Source organism: Anser anser, assembly GCF_964211835.1.
Source record: "Anser anser genome assembly, chromosome: 2".
Taxonomy (NCBI): Eukaryota; Metazoa; Chordata; class Aves; order Anseriformes; family Anatidae; genus Anser; species Anser anser.
Window position 1 is genome coordinate 111,541,749 of NC_139721.1, and position 19,021 is coordinate 111,560,769.

Below are 19,021 nucleotides of genomic sequence, written 5' to 3' on the forward strand. Positions count from 1 at the left end.
AGCTAGGGGGTGTTAACTTTTTGCAGTTGATGGCAGAATTTTATTCTGAGGGGGAGTTTTCTCATTAGTTGGATGAAGCAGTAATTGGACCCTGTGCAGATCTGACATTTTGATTTGTTACTGCGTTAACATGTAAAAATAAATTTACATTTCTGAACTGGATATTCATGTTCAAGCCATTACAGTACTGCAGTTCTAGCTCTCAGTTCTGACCTTTACCCCTGTGGATAGTGTGAGCAAGGGCTTTCTCTGCCGTGGTTTCTTGCTGACACAAAATTTCCTGAGATAATTTGATTATTTCTGCTAAGTGTGTTTGTTTATGGTTAAAGCTCTCTTCTGAATGCAATTCACTGTTTTTGTTTTCTGAGTCATCACTCTTGTCTTTTATTTTCCAGGTTGGTGAGAGGCAGAGGGTTCTGGTAACAGAAGAATCCTTTGATTCCAATTACTATGTTGCTCACAATCCATTTTATGAACAGGTAAATAAACAAAAATAAACAAAATAACATCTTTTTGCAGTATCTTTGCTTTCTGATAATCTCAGCAACACAGCACAACACAGTGGGAAAAAAAAAAAGAAATAAAAGAAATAAACCTTTTCTAAGAAAGGTGTGACCATCAAGACATGTTTATGAGATATTTTGTTTCTTTGTGTGTTCTAAATACAATTTACTTGAAATTATGTTAGCAGTGCACAGTAGGTCTTTGGCTATACAGAATGAGGAGGATATATGCTATATATCCAAAGAACATTATCTAAATGGTTGAAGAAGCTGTTAATTATTACAGTAATTTTAATTTCTGAGTCTCAGAAGCATTGTTTCTCAATAGTTTAATCTTTATAATTTCCATACATCTTTCAGAAAATTATTTCATGCAATGCAATTTAAAAAAATAATTTCAAACAATAGGAAAGATGTTTAATTGTTTAAATGTTTATGTTTAAATTAACACTTCACTCATGTTTAAATTAACACTTCAGCCTGATGTGTTTTATTTTCTTCTGTGTACTTTCTGTAAATGAATTCTTTCCACCCAGAAATGTAATCTTTATGAGTTAGGAAGGAAGTATGGTATCTGTTTCACAAATTTATCATTTTTACTCAAAAACAGATGAAAAACAGTAAAATTGGCTTTTCTGAATCATCTGTGTTTCATTCTGTTTTTACAGTTGGCTTCTTCTCGATTTTCTTGCACTGAGTTTGTTTTTGCTACTTCTAGTTATTCAGTTGTCCTGTCTGGAGAGGCTATCAATGATGTTTGTGGTTATATAGTCAGCATTAGTGCTTTGTTCTGTTTCCGTATTGCATTAGAGCATTTATTTATTTGTTTTTGGTTAGTATTAAGTAATATTACAGCTTTTGAAATTATTTTGCTTTTCTTGCACCTCTAACCTCTATCTAAGTCTTGTACACCACTGTTCTTCGCTTTTATACCTTATCAGTCAGATTTGAGGAACGTGGTTCTATACAGAGAGATTGAAAATAAATTGCTTGGGGCTTTTCAGAATTTAATGTTTGTTTCGTGGAAATTCTATTAATTAAAGGGAAAGCAGTATGTGAAAAATTGTTGATGTTTTATGATATGTTTGTACAGTCCCTACCTAATACAGGTCCTGACTGGGACTGGTAAAGAATAAAGTAAATACAAATAATACCATGCTTAGTAATTGTAAATTTGATTATGAAAAAAAATACTTTCCATTATTTATTTGTGTATCTTTTCCCTAAAATCTTATATATTTGACAAGGGCAATACATTGTTGTTCACCAAGGTAAGCACAAGACTTGGTGCTAGTGGCTGACTCTAATAGTACTAAACTGAGTGACAGTAGATACAAAATCAGCCACTCTTGAGTCACAAAATATCATAGTATCATAGAATTATAGAATCATAGAATCATTAAGGTTGGAAAAGACTTCCAAGATCATCTGGTCCAACCATTCCCCTACCACCACTATCACCCACTAAACCGTGATCCTAAGCACCAGCTCCAGTCTTTCCTTGAACACCCCAGGGATGGTGATTCCACCACCTCCCTGAGCAAAGCGTTCCAATGCCTAACCACTCTTTCTGAGAAGGAGTTTCTCCTAATTTCCAACCTAAATCTCCCCTGGTGCAACTTGAGGCCATTCCCTCTAGTCCTATCGCTAGTTATCTGTGAGAAGAGGCCGACCCCCAGATCCCCACAACTTCCTTTCAGGTAGTTGGAGAGAGCAATAAGGTCTCCCCTGAGCCTCCTCTTCCCCAGACTAAACAACCCCAGTTCCCTCAGCCGCTCCTCACAGGACTTGTGTTCCAGGCCCCTCACCAGCTTCGTAGCCCTTCTCTGGACATGCTCCAGGGCTTCAATGTCCTTCTTGTAGTGAGGGGCCCAAAACTGAACACAGTACTCAAGGTGTGGCCTCACCAGAGCAGAACACATGGTGACGATCACCTCCCTGGTCCTGCTGGCTACACTGTTCTTGATACAAGCCAGGATGCCATTGGCCTTCTTGGCCACCTGGGCACACTGCCGGCGCATGTTCAGGCAAGCATCAACCAACACCCCCAGATCCTTTTCCTCTGGACAGCTTTCCAGCCACTCTCCTCCAGGCCTGTAGGGTTATTTTGGTCAAAGTGCAGGACCCGGCACTTAGCCATGTTGAACTTCATACCATTAGCCTCTACCCATTGACCCATCCTGTCCAGGTCCTTTTGCAGGGCCTTCCTACAGAAGACTGACACTTCCCCCCAACTTGGTGTTGTGTGCAAATGTACCGAGGGCACACTCAATTCCCTCATCCAAATCATCAATAACGATATTAAAGAGGATGGGCCTCAACACTGACCCCTGGGGTATAATATCACATTTGGAAGCTGAAGTGTGTAGTTGTGGTGTAATGTTCTGATAATTCAAATAGTTATTAAACCTATTATTATCTCTTCACTAAGCTTGTCTGTATTAAAAGAGTTTGCTATTAAAGCCACATTGATAGAGGTACACTAACAGACCTCCTGGTAGCTTTGTCCATAGCTTTGGTGACATAGTTTAAATTAGTTCATTAAACAGAGTAGTCTAAACTGACCAAAAGATACTTGGCCAAAACAACAGTCAAGATGACAGTTTCTGTTGGTATAACTTTGTTTCTTAGAAATATGTTGGTTTTTTTTGTATGAATGTATGCCAAGCCTGGCTTCTTGGTTGTTTGCAATACCTCCCAGATATTTTCATTTAAGTCTTTCTTTTTCTGAAGTACTAGTCACTTATCCACATCTGTCCCTGAGGATTTATGTTTAGTTTTTGCTGTTTCATGTATAGGAATACCAAAATTTACAGAGGTTCCAGACTCAGTGATACTTATTTACCTAGTTTTGCGTTGATTTAAATCTGCCCCCAAAAAATATATATGGGAAGAACTGTGATCGAGTTGTGTTTTAATGCTGTCTCAGCACTAGGGTCCTGGCTTTATGTTTGCCACTGTTATCTAGTTAGACCCAGCTTTCTCGTCTCTGAAAGGCAAAGCTGTCTGCTTTTCTTGGAAGGTGCTTTGGAATTTCAGCAGAATTAATAGAATCTGGAAACTCCAGCAGTCATGAACACCTTGAGCCTTTGGGGAATAAGGGGAATTACTGGTAATGATTTCCTCTGAGTAGGACAACTAGCACTTGCGATAGCTGAAACTGGAGAGGCAGTGTTTGGCAACAAACTGCTCTCCAAATGTGGTTGGCACAGAGTTTCTCTCTCCATGTCCTTTAACATCAGGCTATGCTGATTCATTTTCAATTTTGATCTACAAAAATCAAGGAATATGTATGTGCTTATTACCTCTGAAAAGCTTGTAGATTTGTTTGTAGATGAGCTTTAAATAAATGTGATTAAATAAGTCTGTAATTCAATCTTTTATTGATGTTTAAATGGGAAACACAACTTTTGCTTTTCAACTGCTTTTCTATTTTTAGAGTCTTTTTATGTGATTCGTTCTTTCAGCAAGGAATATTGCTCCTGTATGTGGGGCTCTTTCATTTATAGCATGTGTGACCAATGGAAATCTGTTATGTAGTGTCTTTTTTGTGAAGTTCTCATGGGACTGTCTGATACCATGGTTGTGCAAATTCAGGGTAGAGCGGCATTAGTTGCTGACACAACAAACATACCCTTCCATTTTTAGAGACATTCATTGCCAGTCATGCATCTCAGCTGCAAAGGACCTGCACAATCAAAACAAGGACTTGAGCAAACAGAAGCAAGGGAATAATTTCTGTCCTGAGGCACTTACAGACTGGAAAATTAAAACAAAAAAAAAATACTGTGGGGTAGTAAAAGAAAAAGTAAAAACCTTTATAGCAGTCTACTAGAGTTCTGTAGTACAAGTGCCCTTGGAAACCATGTCTGGGTTCCAAACCATGGCTGGCTCTGGGTTCAAATGTTGCAAATCAGGCTCAACTTTCTTCTCAATCAAACAAAAACAACAACAAAAGTAAACTGGAGTTGAAAAAATCTGAGGTAACACTGCAAAGCTCTTGAAGAAGGCCAGATAGAGATACTTACCAAAAAATCTATTTTCTGAGTGGAAGGTGGAGACACTGATGTCCTTTATGATATTTAGTAACTATATCTTTATCTTTATTTGAAAGGTTCTCGTGCCAAAGGATCCTGTGTTAATGGGTAAGATGGTAGAAGTGAATATTTATGAAGCTGGGAAACATTTTATGAAGGGGCAACCAGTGTCAGATGCCAGAGTTTACACTGCATCCATCACAAGACCATTAGCAAAAGGAGAAGTTTCTGGTTTAACAGAGGTGAGTAAAAGACATTTTCTGCTTTACTACACTGGTAAAACAGCAGCTGTTCAAGCATAATGATTTCAGGCTATGTATCTGTTATCGTTTTATAGTTCCCCTTTTATGTATGTATGAAGCTTTAATCTTTTCTGACAGATTGAAATCTGAATTTAAAAGATGCTTTTGCTGATGCCCGTAGCTTTACTTTGCTGACTGTAAAGACAATAATATGCTTGTTTCTTGTTCCACGGTGCAAGATGAGAAAGAACTATTAGAATAGAAAAGATTTAACACCAGTGATTATATAATTCAATGTGTTTCAGTTCTAGTTCAGTGGAAGGATGAATCTGTTTGTTTTCTGTTACAAAGCTGTTTCTAAAAAATTTGTATTGATTATGTGTCTGTTAAAATAGTTCAAAACTGTGTCCAGAGATTCAAAATTCTTTGATAGGTACTGAATATTTACAGTATATTTTGGAAAAAGGTCAACATTTGATCTAGTCATGTAAAGAAACTGAAACTCGTTTTAAAAGATATCTGATCCTTATTTTACACCTCAGTAGATGTGGCTGTTAGCCAAGTATTCTCATACATTTCATGGAGCTCAAGTTGTAAAAACTGATGGAGTGTGAAATGAAAATGTGTATCACATTTCTAAGCATCATTTGATGTCCTTTCTCCAGCACTGTTGTTAGGATCTCCAAAAATATGTAGCAATAATTTAGCACATGGAAGAAAGATAGCTGGCAGTTTATCAGCCACCTGGCTGCTTTTACAGTAAATTGTTGACAACTACTATTATATATATATATATCTTTGTAAAAGTTCTAAGTGGTCATATTTAAAAGAAATAATCAATGCATATCTTATGTGACTAGTGTTAAGTTGAACTATTTGGTACCTTGAATAAGGCTGGTTGGAAATATATAGCAACAATAATGCACGTACAGTAATGTGTTTGGCAGATCATGAACTTTAAGCACCAATGCATTGCTAACTTCCCTTTGAATACTGTCCATGTGTATGTGTATATTTGCCTGATAAGGGATTGTAAGAGGAAAAAAACAGCCAAAACCCTTAAATTGTCTGATTGGACGTCATAGCTATTTAAACACAGCTGTTTTTTTCATCAGGACATTTTTTAAAATAATCCAGTGGAACAGAACCAAGCCTGTCGTTAAACTGAGTACATGCTGCCAGAAGATATTGGCATGGGAGTAAGCAAGCAGAATGTTGACTGAAATTTTATGTTAAGAATGGGAAACAAAATGATTAAAGTTAAGGGGACTGATAAATTCCATAAGATATCATAGAGGTGCATTTAAGAGGTACAAATGTGCTCTTGTCCTTTGAGTAGATATGAACAAGTACCTGGAATGCCCAAGTGAAAGGGTACAGCAAATTTCCTTCTTAGATGTGCTTGTGAAATCTAATTTTAACTTAAAAGTGCTTGTGAGGAAGTCTCATGTCCTAATCATGGTGGGTGACTCCATTTAATGTAACGATAACAGGGGCAACATATGTCATCTGACACTATATGGAAGACTGGGGAAAGAACAAGACAACTTGGAATACATGTATTTAGATACTCCATGAAAAGTAGCCAAAGGTCCTGGATCTTTTATAAGAAGCCAAGGCTTTCCACCAAGTTTTCAAAGGGGCAGCATGCAGAACTAAAACCTTGGATAACTTTTCTGTTCAGTCAATTTATCAAAGTATATGGCAGAGAGAAGTAAGAGTTACATTTAAAAAGAAAAAAAAAAGAAAGAAAGAAAACATGGCCCTTTCACTTTCTTCTTCTCACTTTACAGTTCTCACTTTACACACAAATGAGGAAGAATTAGGGCCTGCTTTTTATTTAGGGAATTGAAAGGATGGGTAGCCAGCTGCCACATGGCTCTTGAGACCAGGCACGTTTCTATCACTCAGCATGGCTGTCCCTCTGGGCAGAAAATCTCTAAGCACCAACCAGCATCCTGTAGCTGGCATGCTATCTGAAGTTCGTAGGAAGTTTCAAGTGGACCTCTGGTCTCACCCTAGCAGTGGTACAACTTCCTCTCATCTACTTCATGTTTGCTAGACCATGATGACAGCTAATACAGAGAGGCATGTGAATTTAAATGTGGATCAAGGTAATCTAAAGCAAAATAATGTGAAAATGGGCTGTATTGCACTAAAACATCTATCTGCTTCAGTCCATTCCCATTCAGCAAAGCACTTAGCACCCTTTCCTAATGACCATGAAATTACTGGGGCTGTAGTGCACAGCTTACAGTTCAGCATGTCGTGTAAGTATTATGCAAAAGAGGGTTAGTGCTGAGTCAGGGATCTAGCATGGATGTAGACAGTCTGCAGCAGCTCAAACGATGCTGTGTTTGTAGTGTATTTTAGGCATCACTTGCTATTATTATTAATATTTTCATTAGCTTGCATAGGACACAATGAAAGGTGTTTCAAAATACATCACAGCAATACTACTGTCTAATGAGAAATGTTCACTGAAAGAGGGAAAGCTTTCAAAACTGTACAACTTTTAAGGAAACTAATCAGATGACTAAAAAATTAGTTAGAAAAATTGAAAGCGCCATGATGTGTAGATGTCAAAACAAGCTGCAAAACCATCTTTAGCAGGAAAAAACTTATATAAATGCTGTGATGAGGAATACCTACACAGGATCAGAGCTTATCTGACTTTCTGTAGTTATGTGGTCTCTTTCTGACCTGCTACATTACCCTCAATAATTTTTTCTGATTAGTTTGAAGTAAGCACCTAAAGCACAACATGAGTCTGAAGAGACAGTTGTAGCTTTTGTGTGTTTGCTGTTGTTGTTTGTTTGTTTGTTTTGCGTGTGTTTGTGGTTTTTTTGTCCTTTTTTTTTTCACCTTTTGACTGCTTGACTGTGGTAACATATTGGTCCAAAGAAGTCTAATAACTAGGTCACCAAAAGGAATCAACAGATTTGATTGAAAAAGAGGGAATGGAGAATGTGACACACTGAACTGTTTAAAGTCTCTATAAAACATTCACACATTGTATATCTGTGCCAAATCAGAAGCAGACAAATGCTGATAAAATTATTTCCAGACTATTTCTAGCATATATTTTTATGATGCTTTTTTCAATATGTGAAAAACACACCTAATATGTACATCCATTGCTGTATATTTATTAATGATGTAGAATTTCTTAGCAGTTGTATTCTCTGAGAAAAAAGTATAAGTAGTGGCTTAGAATAAGGCCTTGGCATTCAGTAGTGATAGGCTTTGTGGCAGAAGTCGGGACAGGAAGGGTGGAGGAATGTTGAAAGTAGTGGCTCAGGTTAAAAATCTGTCAAAATGATCAGACTTACTGACTGTAGTGGACATATATATTAAAATGCACATCTGTTTACCAGGACTAATTTTTTACTTCAACATGAATTTTTGATAGAAGTTGCTCAAAAGTGAATCACGTCTCTAAGTTGCACAGTTTTACAGGAGGGTTATTTGTGGGGGGCAAATACATTTAGGAATTTCAGTTAACACTGAAATTTAAATCTAGTATAGATTTCTTTGGGTTTAAAATGTGCAGCTGCCAATTCAGGAGTAAAACAATGTTTAGCGGTTATATAGGGAAAGAGGAAATCAATCAAAGTGTGAGGACATGGAGAAGGCACTTTTTAATTTGGTTCTGGTGAATCTAATGCAAGATACGTAATGTAAGATAAGGTGAATCTATGTGAGATATAAGACTGAGTATTGACAGTAGACATTAAAAAGATTGTTCAGACAAGAAGCATGTCGTGAGTTACTACTTGTAATTATAAGTAACAGTAAATAAGTATAGTAATAAGTATTATATAATAAGTATTTCAATTTCAAATTGATCAATTATTAGTTCTACTAAGTTTCTCAGGAAAAGAAAAAGATATAAATGCTGCAGATGTGATAACCTTTTATTAAGGTAGGCTAGGAGCTGACAAAGCTTTAAGGATGTATCTCACCATTTAGAGATTCAGTAAAGTATTTTAGCATGTCTGCTATGTCCTTAACTGCTTTGTTAATACAGTCTTTGAGGTTTTGGAGATGGGTTTGGAATGCACAGAGTACTGAGTTCATTATCACTGGTTAGTAAATATTTTAGAAAATGTCAGCAGTACGTGTCAATGGTCTAAATGTCATTTAACTTTAAAATGGCATTTTTATATGTTTATTTTTATTAATTTTGTTTGGATGTGTTTAGGGATCTCAGTAGTTTCACAGTAGGACAAAATAAAATACATACGTATATCCTGCTTACAGACAAATGTTTACCCAAATCTAATCATTTGAAGAAAGTAAGAATCTGCAAGAATTCTAATTTGTTGTTAGAAACTGAAATAGAGTATTTTATGCTTCTGTACTCCAGAAATAATTTTAGCTGTTTACATTTGTTCTGTGACTGAAGGAAAAAAATATTGCAAAATGAGAGATACATAAAGAAGAGACCAAAGGACTAAAGGATAAAAATAAAAGTCTGGCTGCCTGCCAGAATTGTAATGTGTTGCCAAAATCAAGGTCCTGTAAGTCTGGAAGCCTTAGGTGGGAAATTTTAATCAGATGGAAAATTAAGGAAAAAAAATATATTTTAACTGGGTGTTTAATTATATAGTCATGCTTATTTTATGTTTGTAATTTCTGTTTCTATAATGCATCTGTGACTGACTTTCCTGTGAAACAAATATAGGCACATCTTTCTCTCAATTATCTGTTTTCAATTGTTTTATGTGATAACACACTCCATGTCTAACATTTCCCATGTGAACAAATCCTTCTGGCAGTCCCCATTTGTCTTTTGTGATTCTGGGATGTTGGCCCACGTCTCCGTGGCTCTCCAGGCCATAGTAATATCCACAGTTAGGCTAACAGTTATTCAAGTCTTTGGGAACTTCAGAGGAAACGAGGAATAAGCCACTGATATGCAGGTAGCAAGCAGTTGTTTGGTCAGTTTGCTTTTTCTTTTTCTCTCTGTCCTCCCTTCATTTTTTTTGCAGGAGATAGCATTTTACTTCTGGATGATACTGAAGAAGCTTTACGTTCACAGACTCATAGCCACAAGTATATTCTAGTTATATTAGCAAAAGATGACTTCTAAATGCTATCCAACCTTTTTTTTTTTTTTGATGTTATGAAACAAGAAAGATGCATATATATATCAAACATTTCTGTATAAGCTGCCACAAAGAAGAATCAACAAAGCGTAGCTTAAAGGAAGCTCTCTGATCTTAGGAAGAAAGGGTGCTTCACTTGCAAGCAAAATAAAATGGAGAAGGAAGAAGTATGTATCTTCTTCTGGAACCCAAATGAAAGAAATCACGGCAGAATTGAGATCTCAATATTGGACACTTCCTTATAGGACTTGGAAAGAAATGTGGAAGATGTACGTAAAAGTGCAGTAATTATTAAGCACAGTTTTTATGTACATTGGAGTTTCAAAGTGGATAAAGACTTGGATCCTGCACAGGGACTAGAGATTAGTGATTTAGGAAAAAAGTCAGTGAAAAAGTCAATTAAAAAAGCAAATTTTGGATGAAAAAATGTCATGCAGGTGCAAAGAGAAGGATCTGTCATAGAATTCCAGAAACAAATTAGAGAAAGTATGAGAAATGCTAATGAAAGATCAGAATTTCCAAATAAGAAAAAATAAAATAGAATACACCTTTTACCTCTGTTAAAAAGCTACTTTGCAAAGCTTTTACATCATCAAGTCCAAGAAGGGTCTGGAGACCCTTTCAGCCTTGAGAAAAGAAGACTGAGAGGGGATCTCATCAATGTGTATAAATACCTGAGGTGTAGGAGACAGAGGGATTTGGCCAACCTCTTTTCAGTGGTTTGTGGGGATAGGACAAGGGGCAATGGCCACAAGATAGGGCACAGGAAGTTCTGCACCAACATGCGAAAGAACTTCTTCACCGTGAGGGTGACGGAGCACTGGGACAGGCTGCCCAGGGAGGTTGTGGAGTCTCCTTCTCTGGAGATAGTCAAGGCCCGTCTGGACGCCTACCTGGGCAGCCTGCTCTAAGGAACCTGCTTTGGAAGGGGGTTAGACCCAATGATCTTTCAAGGTCCCTTCCAACCCATTCGATTCTGTGATTCTGTGAAGGGTCAGTTTGAGAAACATATGGTGAATTTTCTATTTAACATAAGTATACTGACAAAAGATGAAACAGAACTTTGTGTGAAATGGTTCTCAGGTAGTTCTGCATTTCAAGAAAGCAATGTTTTGTGCTCTTGCATTACTGGTTGTAGGAACATACCTTTTGTTATCTCAGGTGCCTTTTGTTATCTCATACTCAAAAGGAACATACCTTTTGTTATCTCACACTTTCTCTAAAACAACTGATTTTAGTAAGAGGCATGCAACTGGTTAGTGCTTTTATATATATTAATCCGTTTTATGTGTTACTCTTGCTTCCTTCTGGTTGTAAGTAGAAGTCCTATAAGATGTTGTTAAATCCTTCTTCATTTCTCTCTTTTTCTCATGTTTTATTCAGTTATTTCACTGAGGTCGCTAAAAAGTTAGTGTCTCTATAAAGTTAGTGTAAGAAAAGAGAAATTTCCTTTCTAAGAGTGGAGCTTAAAGACATCTATAAATGGTTTTGGAAAGAAGCTTCAAAAGTCTTATTTTTCTGGGGGGAAAAAAAAAAAAAAGACAAAAATTCTAGTATTCCATTGCTTACATGCTGATTTTTGTGATTTACACATTATCCATGTTCCACGTTGGGTTCATTCATTTGGGGTTTGAGTTGATTTGGATTTTTTCTTGTACTTCAAAGCCCAACATTTCTGAGCCTACACTCGTAAATTCGAGATGGAATCTTTCTTACGATCAGAACAGATTTTTCTTCCTGAGTTTAGAGAAGTGCTAGATTGGATTGCCTGTATTGGGTTGGGGATTTTTTTTTCAATGTTATTCTTTAAGAATATGTTTCACAAATATCTGAGAAACATTAGAGATACAGGTCACCTGTCTTGAGTCATGGGTATGGGCTAGGTGACCTCTTAAGTTTGTTTCCAGCCTTATTTTCTGTAATTCTATGAATATTTTAATTTAGCCAGCATTTACATGATGGCTAGCAAGCTGGAAGAGAAGGCAACTCAGTGGTCCAGAATACTTCCCTGTGCTGCATAGAGGGTTAAAAAACTTTCAGATGATTAAAGAAAGCAAACCCAAGAGCCAGCATAAGACTCCTTCACCAGGTAGTTTTATACTCAAGTCTTTAATTTAATGGGCATGTTTTCTTTCTGCCCATCTCGCTGGCAGGGCTGAATTTCAACTACAGTGATCAAAGCTCAGCTGAAAAAACACATTTTGCATAGCTCTTTTTCAAACAAATGCTTTCTCAAGACCTTTTCAGGTGAAAAGATAAGAACTTTATTTACTTTCCATTTCCTCAACGGACAGTGTTATTTGGCTGAATGTCACTGTCTAATCATTTTAAATTACATAATTATGTTAATCCTCTACAGTGCATGCAATAAATGGAAATAGTAATGACTGGGATGATTCAACTGTAAGTCATTTTCTGGAGAATGAGAGAAGATTAAACAGAAATGTTCTGGCCCTCCTGCTTCTAGAAGTAGAACCATCAAGTGCTGAAATAGTTTTGTCATTTTTGTGTATTATTTCTAGTACTTGACCTCATGCTGCACTGTAAGATGAGAGAGTGGGATCTGCACTCCCTTGACTTAGAGACAAATTGGAAATGTGTAGCCATGGTAATTTTAACTACTTGACACTCCTCCTTTAGAAAGGAGTTCTTTTTAGAATCTTTTTTTCTTTTCAATTTGAGTTTTAACCAGCAGACTCTTTGGAAAGAATCAAGAGCTATTTGTTTTTAGTAATGCTTTATTACTTAATATACCAGTTCATAAATTCTCTAAGTGTTAATAATTGCTTTGGAGGTCATCTAATTCCAACTGGTTGTGCCAACGAAAGTCATTATAGGTTTGACTATAATTCGTCTGCAGTGGAGTTTAATACCAGTGTAGACAAAGGTAAATGAATGATATTCAGCCTGTGTGCATATTGTTGTTTTTCTTGTATTCTTTAGTCTTCCCTTTTCTACCTATTACTTCTCTGTTGACTTATGAATGGGAACTAGGATGATCCATCCATCTCTAGATGGATGATTTTTCTACCTTTCTTATCTATCAATGCTGTAATCTTCACAGTTTTTCTACAAGAATACAGCATGAAAAAGTAGGACAGCATGAAAAAGGCACAGGGAGACCTTGAGAGGAAATAGAGATTTAGAAGCATTATATAGCCTTCCCCATTACCAAATGAAAGATCAGTAGATTTGATTTTACTCATGCAAGGTATTGAAATATTGAACTTCTGCATCTTAGAAATATATTTGTTGCCAAAATCATTGGAGTGAAAGGGAACATTAACTTTGAGATTGTTTGGAAAATTACTGTCAAGAGATTAAGCTTGTTTTTAACTTCAAAATGTTGAAAAAGTGTATCTAATTTCAAAGAAATCAGCAAAGCATGTTAGAAGGAAATTAGGGTGTTCTCTGTTCTTTAATATTATTACACCTTCAAAAAGTTTTATTACATTCTCGGTAGATGACTGGTATTTTAGCCTTTAAAAATCATCCCTTCTGCTCCTGTTGACTTTTTTAATGATAATGAGCATTTATCAAGATACATATGAATGTGTTATTCAAATAACTTTTTTACTGTGACAAATCTTCTAAAGTATTGTTGATCTGATCCAGCAATATTTTAAGTTATAATAGAATACTTCCATCCATTCATAATCATAGATTCCCCCTCAAACTTTGATAGTACTTGTGTATAGTGATTTATGGTTGTGTTTTGAGTATTGTTCCCAGTAACACTAAGAGATGTTTTTGTGGCGTCAAGGGTAAGAAGAAGATAAAGGAAAAGGTAAGAAAGCCTTTTCAATAGGACAAACATTTTTTATCAGTATTTGATTAAATTTTATCAGTATTTGATTAAATTTTATAAACATTTGAATGCATTAATCCTTGACGCTTTGTGTATTGGAATATCTGCATATAAAAATTCAAAGGTAAATTTACGGTGCCTACATCTTTAATTGAGATTACATTACGGTTGAGTAGTAAAGATGAGATTTTATTTGGTCAGTACACTGGAGAAAACATTATCTTAAAATATCAGGTCATCAAAATGCCATACCTTAGTGGCATAGATGTGAAGTTCCAGAGTTTTAAATTTAGTCTATCAAGAATATAGTCCTAATTATGCTAGCATCTTATAATTTAATGTGGCTCAGATGAATATACTAAAATCACTGACTGCATCCTTAAAGACAGCCAACAGATAGTTGTAGTATCTAAGCAAATTTACTAAACCAGATCTTCCTCAGAGGTAGCATCATGCTGTATTCCATATCAAGTTTAACATTCACACTAGATTCTTTGTCATGTAATGAGAGCAAAGACTCGATCATGCCATTATGCAATGCTTTAGCACATTGTTGCAAATTTACTGGACCAAACAACAACAGAAATAAACCCCTGCCCTCCTGCCACAATCTCTCCGACAGTCTAAGATTTTTTTTTTTTTAAGGAGTTCTCCCAAACTACAAGAGGGATAATTGCTTTAAAAGTTTTTGTTCTACCTCTAAGAAATTTGGCTCCTTGCCTATTACATTGAAGGTTTTCATGAGACCTGACACTTATATTTATTTGATTCCAGGTTCAGTTCTTATTTGTAACAAGTTCCAAAGCAAGCTGCTCCTGTGGGTTTTATTGAAGACCATTAAGTAAAAGAAACATTTAGAAAAGTAACTAATTATTTAAGCACCTATTAGAGAGAACAGCTTTACTTGTGGTTATTGTACAGTACACTAATCTTGATAACCATCCTCTGACTACTTCCTATTGTGTATTTAAATGTCTTGAAGGATTCCCCAGTACCTCTAATTTATTATCTCAGATGTTAGAACTCTGATTAAAGTTGTAGAAAGATTTTTTTTACTGACACTCCAATGCCAGGCAGAGTAACTTATACTAGTTAAAATCCAGAAAGTACAATGAGGTTTGATATAATTTTCTAATCCAACTTTGGGAGGGCAGAAGCTTGCACTGAAAACTCTACTCAGTATAGCATGAGAGGTTGTGGTGGTGGTGTGATGTGATGGTTTGTGTATGTAACCCAAATCTCATACACATTCCCACTGAAGTAAAATTAGTGCTCCGTTTGCATGGCCCTTTAGGTGTTATGCCTTTCTTTTACATTAAAATGGACTCCCAAGCTTGTTCATCAGTTATTATGTTTTCACTGGGAGTTTTCTCTAAGCAGTTTTGCGGGTGTGCATCAGAAACACTTCATATTTTGAGGTTCCAAAAGAGTCGGAGAGCTTCAGTCACAGATCTCATGTGTTTGAAAGTTAAGCCCACAGCATGTTAAAAATTCAGAGTATTTGCATTCATTTTGTTTACCTGAGTCAGGTTGATAACCCAGGTTTGGAGCAATAATAAAATTACGATCTTTGAAAAACTAGGACATATTTCTTTCATCCCAGCTACTATCAAAAACTGAAACTTTGGAATTATGGTGAGGGAGATGTATGTACTCAGTGGTGCTTCACCATTTAATTGTTGAAGTCACAAGCACTGGCATAAAGTCAGTTTTAATTAAGATACATTTGTGTAAAGCCAAAAACAAAGTTGAACTATATGGCTATCTAAGCGATCAATGTGAGCAAGAAATATTACATATTTTTCTTAAGTAGTTTGTTGGAGAGAAGGGCTGACAAATCGTTTGTAAAATAAAAAACAAAAGTTGAGAAGATTTCAGTGATAAACATTCCTTAAAAATAAATTCACATTTGTAGTTGTTCTGGGTGATGATAATCACACAGAATAATTAAGGGCCTGAAGGCAGACCATATTTGACCTACATAACTCATCATTCTGTAAGAAAATAGTTATTTTCCATCTTCCAGTTCAGCATAAGTCACCAAGTGCTATAATGAATGCTGATGTTCTTGTACTGTCAACTTCTTCTCTATAACACTTTTCATTTTGCCTTTTTTACCTGGCCTTACCAGTAGAAAAACTTTTCTGTGGGACTTGGCCTGTAAAAAAGCCATCTCTACAGATGCATGTCACTATTCTAGTGCAGAAATGGCCAGCCTCCAGCGTGGTACAACATACACCCCCTTTTCCAATGGGCACCAGGACAGAGTCATACTTGTTGGAGCATATGTAATGTGTGAAGAAGAAGAACTAGTAGCTATTAATCACATGATGAATTTATGCCAGGTTTTGTAATTGGCAAGGCATAGCAGTGTAGGGCTCATAAGTAGATTCATGGCCTATCAAAAAGGATTGACTACCCTGTATTACAAAATGAGATGAATATGGGTTTGATAAATAGTGAAAGAAATGAAACATGACTGTCTGGATATCCCGATCTTAAAGGCAAAATAAAAAGCAAAAGGCCCCATGGAAATTATTATTCTTTTCTTTAGATTCAGTGTGTTTCTTGCAATAATACTACATATAAAAAATAACTAAATTCCATAGCTTTTAAATTGATAGGTTCTTCTTTATATATATATATACATATATGTATATATGTATGTATGTATGCTCAGGAAGAGCTTGAACAAGTGCTCCATTTTGAATTGGGGTTGCTTGAAAATTTTTGTGAATACACTTTTGATGGAACAAAGGTGTGTAGGTAATACATTTTATCACTTCCTTTTGTCAAAAAAAATCATAATCAAATAACTGAGAAGTACCTATATACATAATACTGACCAGATGGATTTCTGGTCCTCAAGAAGGGGTCTTCTTATGAGGATTAGAGGCTTTTTTTTTTCTTTTTTTTTTCTTTTAAATCTTATCCTTATTTTGACATGAGTTCATATGTGATTGTAAGTCATTTCAGTCCGTCTGTCTGTGCTTTATCATATCCATATGGAAACTATTTTGCAATTCTCGCATACAAAATCTCTGATAAGTGCAGATAGCATAATTATCATACAAAAAAAAAAAAAGATGTTTCTGACATAGAGTTAGTAAAGTAATGGAAATAGTGCTTAGAATGACAGAAATTCTATTCCTCTTTGAACTATTCAACAAGTATTTCTGTTCAAAGAAACATTAGTTCATTAGTTTTTTTCAGTGAGGAGTGCTTAACATTCTGCAGCATAATCAGATTCTGCCACAGGACCAGCGGGAAAAGCCAGATGTGTAGCCCCTAATAGCTGGAAAGGAATGAATTATAGATTTATGCTTGTGAGAGTATCTTGTTTCATAAAAATCCTGTTGTAGTGCTGTTAAGCTTTAGTATGGAGAGAGACATAAAGCATTTTAAAATTCAAAACCGTCAGTTTGTTAAAGACTAAATTAAGTCCTACAATTACCATTCTGTGGGCTTGTGGTTACCACCTCTGTAGGCATCTTGTAATTATTTGCCATTTTCAGGTCATCTTCTATTTGTGTTCATCCTAGATTTTCTTTATTTATTTCCCTGAAAGCAGTGTGCATCTTACTATTGCCTAACTTTAGGAAAGATTGTACGGGTTTCAGAGAAGCAGGAGAAAGGATTTATAAGTGAGTGAAATTCCTTTCAAAACTTATCAATCTGTCATAAGAACCTTATCTTTTCCTCATTTATAAGGAAATAGCCTGGAGCTATTGATACCGTGTTTGATAGAAATTCGTGACCATTTTAATTTAAGCCTAACATGGAAAATCTCAAAAGTAGAAGAAATACATTTGCAACAATTTCTTATGTAAAATCATTCTCCTATCATACATTTCTGTATAATGGTAGTATCTAGTCAGATAGATCCTTCAGCTGTGGAAAGCTGAGGAGAAATGTGAAGTGCAGACTGTTGATATTTATGAGCAAACTAGTTTGTCAAAACACCGTTCCCTGTGTTGAGCAGTACTACTTCCCTCCCTCCCTCCCTCCCTCCCTCCTTTCTTCCCTTTCGTATTTATTCTTTATCCAGTTTTCATCTGGTCTTGCATTTAGCTTTGAAGCGCTGACACAAAGACAGTCTTTGTGCAAGAAAGCTGTGTTCACAGAGCTAGAGAATGAACAAGTAGTTGAAATGAAGCCTGGTTTCCCATGGTTTGAGTCCTATGGTTCTTTCCATGTTTCTGCAACAAAAACCACAGCTTCCTCTTCACATCCTTCCTATCTTCTCTGACTGATCTGTGGATAAAAATGTATTATAGCTGGTTTGTGTAACTATCATAGGTGATTTAGAGATAGAGTGCACACTGGTCAGGAGGATGACGGCAAAAAAAGATTGTTGAGACTATGCTTTGACCTTTTCGTCAATGGGAGCACTGATTTAGATCTCTTTCTTCTATGAGCCTTTGCCATTTATGAAACTCAATGGATTACTCTTCCATTGATGAAATGGGCGAGTAGGATCAAAAGTTAATAGTATATAACTAAGTTGACTTCCTTGGGAGTCAATTCCAGTTACTGCTTATATTCACCTAGAGACCAACAACCAAACACCAAAAGGGAAAAGAAAACAGTACTAAAATATCGTGGGTTGTGTTTTACAAACCAGTATCCTTTTAGGTATAGAGAAAAGTACAACACTGCAAGGACACTGAAGACCTATGATATGTGATAACAAGAAGAACTTAAGAATGACATTTCTCATGTACGTATGTGCACAAATTATTTGGAGTGTAAAGTGAAGTACTCTGAAGTAAGGAAATTCTAGAATTTTAGTTCTTCTTTTCCATGTAGATGCCAACCATATTATGTTTCAGCCTCTAATTATGTGTTTATGCACTATTTTTACACACAGAGATTTGTTTCCTTCTTTGCAAAGAGCTGAGACTATTCATTTAATAAGCAATTGTTAGATATTTTTTCTCTTCATTGTCCATTGTGTAATAGTACTGTTATTTACTATGTACAGTTCAAACCTCACTCTCAAGGGAGTTACTGATCTCTTTCTAACCTTTCCTATGACTCCCATTACTTACTTTTGAGTACTTCAGAAACAATATTAAGCTTGCATTTACATTATCCTCCTGAAATGCAGCTTTCATCTTCCCATTTCACACACGGAGATGAGGCAGAGAAAGATGTTCAAAGTGTCCACTAAAAGGTCAGTATAGTGAAGAAATACGATGGTAGTCAGTTTAAAGTGCTTGGAACCAGATATTTACAAATTATTAAACATTCTGTAGCATGTGTTCAAGCATATTGCAGCAATGACTCTTCAACATTTAAGAGAAATTAACTCCAAGGT

The 19,021-nt window shown here is 35.9% G+C and overlaps 1 protein-coding gene across 2 annotated transcripts in view; it reads left to right on the top strand.

Moving 5' to 3' along the window:
* Window positions 1–19,021, top strand: part of CDKAL1 (CDKAL1 threonylcarbamoyladenosine tRNA methylthiotransferase) — a 436,369-nt gene that overhangs the window by 406,284 nt on the left and 11,064 nt on the right. For both annotated transcript variants that reach the window (XM_083825860.1, XM_083825861.1), the window contains 2 exons: window positions 396–479; window positions 4,618–4,782. In XM_083825860.1, coding sequence (XP_083681986.1) covers window positions 396–479; window positions 4,618–4,782 — 249 coding nt within the window. The remainder of the gene's footprint in view (window positions 1–395; window positions 480–4,617; window positions 4,783–19,021) is intronic.